Raw genomic sequence first — 9,150 nt, 5'->3', positions numbered from 1 at the left:
CCATCGCTGACTATAGGGGGCGAAACACTGGCTCCCTCGGATCGGGTACGCAACTTGGGTGTCCTCCTGGATCCACGGCTGACACTGGATGATCAGTTGGCGGCCGTGACCAGGGGGGCGTTTTATCAGGTTCGTCTGATTCACCAGTTGCGACCTTTTCTGGACCGAGACGCCCTACGCACGGTCACTCATGCTCTTGCCACCCCCCGCCTGGACTACTGTAATGCTCTCTACATGGGGCTCCCCTTGAGGAGCACCCGGAGGCTCCAGCTAGTCCAAAATGCGGCCGCGCGGGCGGTGTTGGGAGGGACTCGACCCTCCCATATAACACCGCTGCTGCGCGAGCTGCATTGGCTGCCTGTGGCCTTCCGGGTGCGCTTCAAGGTGTTGACTATCATCTTTAAAGCGCTCCATGGCATCGGACCCGGATACCTTCGAGACCGCCTTCTGCCGCAGACTACCTCCCATCGACCTGTACGCTCCCACAGAGTGGGTCTCCTCAGGGTGCCGTCGGCCAGACAGTGCCGGCTGGCGACCCCAAGGGGGAGGGCCTTCTCTGTGGGAGCTCCCACCCTCTGGAATGAACTACCGCCAGAGATCAGGGTGATACCTGATCTCCCTTCCTTCCGCCGCGCCCTTAAGACATGGTTTTTCCAGCTTGCAGGACTGGCCTAGGGTAATTTTTAGAGGGGGTTTTAATTATATTTTAATTAGACCATACTTAAATATTTCCTTTTAATTAATTTTAATTCTGTAATTGTTATCTGTGTATTTTTTAATCGATTGTCAGCCGCCCTGAGTCCGCAAGGAGAAGGGCGGGATATAAATTTAATTTAATAATAATAATAATAATAATAATAATAATAATGATTTGATATGTTGGAAAATTCTTTTGAGCTGCTCATTTTTACTATTTCTATGCATAATCTTCATTAAGTTCACAGAAATGGATTTTCCTTCCATTTTAAAAATAGAGAAAACAATTGATAAAAATGTTTGAGTAAATAGTTAGACATAAAAATAACAAAAGGTTTTGTGATATCTAAATGACTATCTATCCCATATGCTTTCAGATACATGCATAAAATGTTACTTTCTATCAGATTTATTTAATCACCAGAAGTAAACTTGGATGAGGAAAAAAATCATAAACAGTGAGAATTATAAACAAATGAAATACACATGGAAGTCTGAGTTATTTATTACCGGTTATCATTCACGGAACAATGGCGAAACTGATTTACACATGTCATTAACAATCAGAAGACTGTTATTTTCTGTCCTCTGAAAACTTTTGGTCCTTTAAATTTATATATTTATAATCAACAAAATTCCATTAGCTATATATCAAAAGATTTTGTTGAGGAATTAATGAAAATGGTTCTAAAATACATCCTAACAAATTTGTGAATGTTTTCATAAATTTGAATCCTGGAGTACAAAAGGTTTAATTTAGATCAGAAATGAATAATCCTGAAAAAAATAACAGAGCTTCACTTTGCTAATTATTTACTAATTGTTCTTTTCCACATCTCCAAATTCAAATTCAATACTGATTGTACATTTTGGGTAAGAAATAGATAATACAATTAGGGTTTATCTTCAGCAACAATGCACTTAACAACTACACCATATGCAATGATATGACATTATTCACAGATGATTAATTTCTCTCTTCAGGAATAACATAGTTAATTTAATTTTATTTTCAAAGCCTCCAACTTTTAATAATTTTTCCTGCATAGCATACACTTCATTTCCAATTCTGTTTGCTATTCTACCTTATTATAGTTAACAGATAGGTTTGCTACAGTATTTTATACAGATTGTCATCTATAATGCCTGATCTAATATCTGCATAAAAAGGCAAAACCAAAGACATATAAAAAGAAAACTCTCAAAACAAGATTTCATTTCACAAGCAGACTTACATAAAATCTAAATTTATATATACTTCTGCATTTATGCTTACTGCTATTTCCAAGCAAAACTCACTGACAATTGAAAGCAAAACCTGGATTCAATGTAAAGCAAAATAAACATGAAAACATAAAACACAAAATAAACATAAAAAGCAATAACAGGACATAGATTGTATACAAGGATTAAGTGCAAACACAATTAAGATATATGTATAAGCTAAAAATTATTGATAACTGTAACAAAAATGTTTTTATTTAGTTGATAATAATAAGAATTGTACTAGCCCAATAGGAGATAGCAGATATTAATGGAAAAAGAGAGGAAATATTTGATGTTGTAATATGAGATTTATATTAAATACTTATGTACGCTATTGAACTATTGATCAACCCAGTCATCACGTTGCTTTTTAAATACTCAATTGTAAAATGAGAAAATCAATAACATATTATAAAAAAAGAGCTGAATTCAAATGGTGATTTAATTTTTCCTTGAGTGATGGTATTCCCTTGCTTGCCCTGAAGGAGACAGTGGTAAGTCCCCTGATTGCTAGATGCCAAAACTGTTGTATCTAAGGAAGTAGTACAGCAACTCCAGAGGAACCTGGAGAAAACAGATGGCTCTTTGATGAGCTTTGGTCGGACCAAGATTGGATTGGATTCTCCTGGTCCTACTTAATTTCTCAGAAGAATTCTGGGCAGCTATGGAGACTTGAAGTGGGAGCACTGTACTGTACCAGTTCTCTTCCTTCTTCTGAAGTGGTTTCCAGTTGGTGTTGGTAGGTGGAAAGAGTTTTAGCCCAAGGCCTTTGCTAATTCAAGGTTTCACAGTTTAATGTCAACATGAGGTTGCTAGGTGAGATCATCCATCAGGATAGGTTATTTCCAGTATGCAGATGACACAGAGCTTTACATGTTGTTCTCTAAATGAATAGGCAATGTTGCATAACTCCTATCTATTGCTGTAAGTACATGGATGGAAAGGAGCAGGCTTAGGCTCAGGTCTACAAAGAGTGAGTGGTTTGCTTTCAAAATACTTCCAGTCTAAGGGATTTATCTTCTTGAGTTCCTGATGAGTTTGCGTTTTTCCAGCTGGCACTCTGAGACTCCCATTTAATGAACAGATGGTGGCCATGGCCATGAGGATCTTTACACTAATCAATCTTGCATTCAAATTACAACCTTTTCTGGACTGGGATGTCATGTTCCAGTTTGGACAACTGCAATATACTACCTTTGATGAGCACTTGGAAATTTCAACTGAACTAGAATGCAGTTGTATAAATAACTGTAGGCATTCCATGTTTTGTCCATGTAGTATCTCTGCTCTTGTGCACAACACCTGGCTACCACAGGGCTTCAATGTGCAATTCAAAATGTTGATGGTTACCAATAAAGTATTTCATAGCTTAGGATCTGGTTACCTATGGGACTGCAGTTCCCTTGATATTTTTGCCTTAGCAGTAAGATCTGATAGAATTGTACAGCACTGTCATCTCACAGGACTTAGGAGAAGCACCTTCTTTGTAGCTACACTTGCCTGTGAAACAGCATTCCCTAAGGCCCATATGGCTCCACCCCTGCTGTGCTTTTGTAAAGTTGATTAAGCAGGCTTGCCGTGATCCACTCCCTGATAACCTACCTTGATTTTATGACTGCAAATGACTTATCATTTCCCTTATGTGCTAAACAGAACAGAACAGAACAGAACAGAACAGAATAACAGAGTTGGAAGGGACCTTGGAGTTCTTCTAATCCAACCCCACCCCGACTCAGGCAAGAGACTCTATACCATTCCAGACAAGTGGCTGTCCAGCTATCTTAAAGCTTCCAATGATGGAGTACCCACAACTTCTGAAGGCAAAGTGGTCCACTGGTTAATTGTCCACACTGTTAGGAAATTTCTCCTTAGTTCTAGGTTGCTTTTCTCCTTGATTCGTTGCCATCCATTATTTGGAAAATAGGTTGACCCCTCTTCTTTGTGGCAGCCCCTCAAATATTGGAACACGGCTATCATGCCACCCCCAATCCATCTTACATTATATATTATCACTCTTTTATATTATATATTATTATATCACTCATGATAATATATACTACGTATATGATAATATATATCATAAGAGTTCATGTATATATTTATATATATACTCTTAAGAGCTAGTATGGTGTCCTATTCATAAGCCTACTAGGAAGGTGGATCAGGATCAACTTTTCTTACTGGTATTTACATTATTAAGAAACTCTTTCATAGGTATTAACTCCCCACTTATCTCATAGAAAACTGTTAGGAAAGAAAATGAAAATATGCTACTTGGGAGATATTTGGAAAGGATGGGACTCTTACAAAGGCAGCATCACAATCCAAACACACACAAAAGAATAGAAAGGTTTTGTACACCTTCTATATTTTACCATCAATTTTCTATATTGTATTATTTTTACAAGTCGCAAGTACTGAATTTGCAAGCACTTTATAATGCTAATAAAATATCCCCATGCCACTATCTTGTGTTAGAACCCGCTCAGAAAAGTCTTGTTTGCATTATTTGCTAATATTTTATATTATAAATCATATGGCATTGTGTTTTACTCTTTCTGAAAATAATGAAATGCTTATTATTCAAAATAAATAAAGCCTTCAAGTCCACAAGTAGCAGTAGTAAATTATGAACAATCTGCAATACATATTGTGTAATATTTTAGACAGTGAAAAAATATCACAAGGATAACACCTTTGTAAGATAGTAATTATTCCCACATTTCAGATCAATTCATACAAAAGAGTTTAAGGAATTCATTTATAGGTGAGAGTATTTTTATACAGAAAGCATAAGAATATTAAGCTTTTATTCTAAGTGCTGCTTATTATTGCATTGCAAGACATATCAATCCCCGATAGAAAATTGATCAGTGGAAGGTTTTTTTATATTTGAGAAACATAAGGAGGAGGAACATAAGACATTATCTAAGATTTGACTGCTATTAGCTGATTGCTATTAGCTGTTTAGGTATAATTTAAATCATTAGTATGAATCTCTCAAAAATTTAGCACATAGTCTGCACATTTCACATGCAGATTTGATTTCTTGTGCTAACTGAAGCAGCAAGACAAACTAGAAACACTGCTTTGTTTAGAATTGTATGCAATTCAATATTCTTGACTTGTTTTCCCCTACTAAGCAGTTATAAACCCAAGTGATAAACGGGAATCTGTTATGTTCAATTATTGTCACAGGTAGAAGGAACCAAGACATAGCAAGCCAAAAGTGTGCACAAACTTATCTGTTGAATAATGATTTTATTCAGTTCACCCTATTTTATTTATATATTTAGATTTAATAAATCTAAAGCGGTCTAACTCAACTCTCTAACTGTGATTCTGGATGGCATACAATAGAAAAGTGATAAACCAGAAAAAAAATCCAAACAACATGAAACAAACACTATTAACGTACTGCTTCCCACTAGAATCTTTTTCGCCATCCTGGCAGAACCTATAAAGCTTTTTGGATGAGAAGCGAAGAAAAAAACTCAAGAAAGTCCAGGTGCCTTTTGAAAAATCACCGTTGAGACAACCATGACCTGGATGACTGAGAATCTCCATAGACATTTTCCCACTAGAAAGTAGCATATGCTGAATGAATATTTTACTCAAAAAACAAAACAAAACTAAGTACTTGTGGGCCAATCATGTACTCTCAATCCATTCTACTTTACAATCCATTCTACCTTATATCTACTATTTTGGCAGATATAAGAGGGTGCAGAGTACAAATCAGATTTCTGACTTTTAGATCATTTATGAAGATTATGCAAGTTGAGTAAACAATGCTTTATATCTCATATACTTGCATTAGCTTTTCACTTCTCATTATAGAATAGTTTATATTCGTTGATAAACAGACAAAAAGCCCTTTGAATGGGTAAATAGCAGAATCAGTTATTGACATATTAAATAGTTGAAGATGCCAATTAATCAGTGGAACAACCTGCCTCCAGAAGCTGTGAATGCTCCAATACTGGAAGTCTTTAAGAAGAGATTGGACAGCCATTTGTCTGAAATGGTATAGGGTTTCCTGCCTGAGCAGGGGGCTGGACTAGATAACCTCCAAGGTCCTTCCATGTTTCTTAGCCTTCACAACTTTAAGACGTGTGTACTTTAATTTCCAAATGTCCTAGGATAGTGTGCTTGCTGGGGAATTCTGGGAATTGAAGTCCACACATCTTAAAGTTGCCAAAGTTGAAAAACACTGGTCTAGATTGTGTAGAGCAGGCAGATTCTGAAGAAGATAGTCCCCAAAATAAGCATTTTGTTTCTTTAACTTTGTAAGAGTTCTTTAGCAAACCTGGGTTTTAGAGTATTTGTTTTACTTAAAACATTCTCCATAGTGTTATTCTAAACATTTCTACAAACATAAAGACCATGCATCCTCATTCATACATGTGCGCTATCTGGAATTTGATGGACAAATATATTTTCCTACACTAATGTTGACTGTACTGAAGGAAACCATATAGAAATGAGTTGCAATGTGAAAGTGATTTGCAGCAAAGGAAGAACAAGTATTTTTTGAATCAAGGTTGACTTCTGGTAACTACACAGATATTTTCATAGAGCTTTAAATACAGAAGTGATTTGCCATTAATTTTCTTCAACCCAGCCTGCAGCCCTGAGATTTTCCAGTTTCTACTATCCAAGTACTAAGCAGCTCTGACTATTTAAGTGTGTGGTTTTCTTTAAAAAAAAAAATCAGATTAGATGCTGCACTTGCTGACAATTTGTCCCGGATCCAGGCAAGGAGAACATTTTTCTGATACAAAAAATAAATCTTAATACCATAAAATGCACTGATGATCATTAGCTTAGACAGAAAGCTAAGTGTGAACACCATACTAATGGCTATTGAGCCCTAGTGTTAATTAAGTGATGCCAAAAGCAAGAATGAGTATTACGCTACAACTGCTAGAATGCTATGCCAGCATAGTGTCAACCCATCTGGAGAATCTGATAGGGAAAGCCTAGACATATTTTTTGGACTAATCCAATAAGGCAACATGTGTGTTCTTAAAAGCATTCACAGAAAGTAAGAAATGTAATTTAAGCAACTGACAAGTCAAATATGCAAGTTATATTGATATGGCCCTACTCCTTACCTAGGAGATTTTGTCTTGTTTTTTTAAATAAAGAATACAAAAGCAGCTATGCTATTTCTCTTGCCAAATATTGAAAAAAATAACATATGAAATAAAAACACATATTCAAATAGACATATGCCTGCTAAGTTAAACTTGAAAACAAGCTATTAATACTTTATAGCTAATATATTGTGCAAAATATTATCACTAGATAAAAGCCTTATACCTATTTCTAATCCCCACTGTAGATCTACTTACCAAATCCCTGTGTAACACCCAGTTCGCATGTAGATAATGAATGCCATCTAAGATCTGATATAATAGAGATTTCACCATTCCCCGAGGTAACTGAACTGGCTTCTTGTTTGCCTTAGAAGCTCTGTGAAATTTTATTATGTGCTAAAAAACAAACAAGATTAATCAGCATGGAAACAGTTTGATTCAATGTTTCATTATAACCAAAATGTCTACTGTATTCATTACTGAGTTGGCATTTCTGAGATTAGAACAAGAATTACGTATATATTTGTGTAAGTGTTTATCTTCCTTTTCATTTAACTTTGTACTCAGCAATTTTGTTCTTAAATTTGCTTTATATATATAGTTATATATAATATATTTACAAACTATAAGCCTTTCCAACAATACTTTCAAAGAATTGTTTCTAAATTTCTAAATTGTTTCTAAATTCCTTATGCACATCTAGAAGATATGGATATAATTACGTTAAATAGCAGGAAAACAAGAGATTAAAACAATTTATTTCATAAGATGACATATGTTCAATGTTTTCAATAATGGTATAGTTCTATTTTTTTTATGGATCTACAACCATTTTCTCTACCAGAAGATGAGGATATTGTTATGGCCACGTAACATATCTGATGAGGCACTTTTGCCTTTCATAGCATGTCTAAAAGTCTGAAATATTTTAAACATTTTATCTCCCTTTTTCCTCCCTCCCACAAATGAGCTGCCATTTATTTTATCCAACTTGTGTTAATTTAGGGAAGAAAAAATATTTTCTTATCTGCTACATTGCCCACTACCAATACAGAAGTGTATCTAAAAAAATCTTGTGAAATCTTTAAATATCTTACAAAAAATATATATATTTGCAATGGATATTGAAATGAATGGCAACGGGGACTTCTAGCCACTTGAAAACCGGACCTAATCCAAACTTATTTATTTAGAATCACACCCTTTCCATTGTTTTTATACTCAACATTTAAAGTATTTACTATAAATGTTGGCTATAGCGACGAGTAGGGCTCAGCAGCTGTCATTGAAAAGTATAGGGAAAAACTGACGAGAATTGAGTTTCATGTTTAAATGTAAGAATTATGTATTTTCAAGTCTCATCATGGGGAGGTGTCCATAACAGGGGTTGCAATTGCAGAGTGAAGCTCTACCACTCAGTAGGACATACAATACTGATGAATATGCCGAGGGCTTCAATTTGTAGTTGCACTTGCCATTTTATTGGCTAATCCATAAGCATTCTTACCCAAAGATCATGTTCCGCATAGTCAAAGAGAAGCCATACTTTTCTGTCAGCATGAGACAGAAACACCTTTTGCAGAGAAATTACATTTGGATGCTTGAGTTCCCGCAACAGCTGTAAAACAAATACCATTCGCTAAAAAGATGTACAAACCAAAAATACAAACTGTCGATTCTTTTTATAACTTTAAAACAAATAAGCGTGTTTTTCAGGCTTAATCTGAAATCTTTTAATTCACAAAGGACAAAAAAAAAAAAAGCAGTGTGGGATTCCTCCTAATTAAGGAATTCCTACCAGGTTTTTAAATTGGGCTAACAGCTGAGTCAAACATACCTCCCTTAGGATGCAGATAACACTATTGAAATTTGAACTGAAGAGAACGTCCACCATTTAAAAAATGATGCAACTTTAACCTAAAACTAAATGACATATATGTAAGCTGAATACACTTTGTATGCCTGGATCTTTTATGACTTTTAAAATTATGCATGTTAGTCATAGAACCATCTCAAGAATCTGACAAATTGCTCAGTATACTATTCTTTATTAATCTGTAGGATTCCAGCTCCAAAGATATGTAAA

The 9,150-nt window shown here is 35.4% G+C and overlaps 1 protein-coding gene across 1 annotated transcript in view; it reads right to left on the bottom strand.

Annotated features, from left to right (window-relative positions):
• The window catches only part of CDK8 (cyclin dependent kinase 8), a 42,584-nt gene that overhangs the window by 18,378 nt on the left and 15,056 nt on the right, over positions 1-9,150 (bottom strand). Inside the window, exons 3-4 of the mRNA XM_015817032.1 lie at positions 8,572-8,682; positions 7,320-7,460 (exon numbers count right to left, since the gene is read on the bottom strand). Coding sequence (XP_015672518.1) covers positions 7,320-7,460; positions 8,572-8,682 — 252 coding nt within the window. The remainder of the gene's footprint in view (positions 1-7,319; positions 7,461-8,571; positions 8,683-9,150) is intronic.

Source organism: Protobothrops mucrosquamatus, unplaced genomic scaffold (assembly GCF_001527695.2).
Source record: "Protobothrops mucrosquamatus isolate PMUCROS unplaced genomic scaffold, P.Mucros_1.0 scaffold549, whole genome shotgun sequence".
In the NCBI taxonomy this organism is placed as follows: Eukaryota; Metazoa; Chordata; class Lepidosauria; order Squamata; family Viperidae; genus Protobothrops; species Protobothrops mucrosquamatus.
The sequence above is the reverse complement of the archived record's forward strand: the minus strand, read 5'-3'. Positions and strand labels throughout refer to the sequence as shown.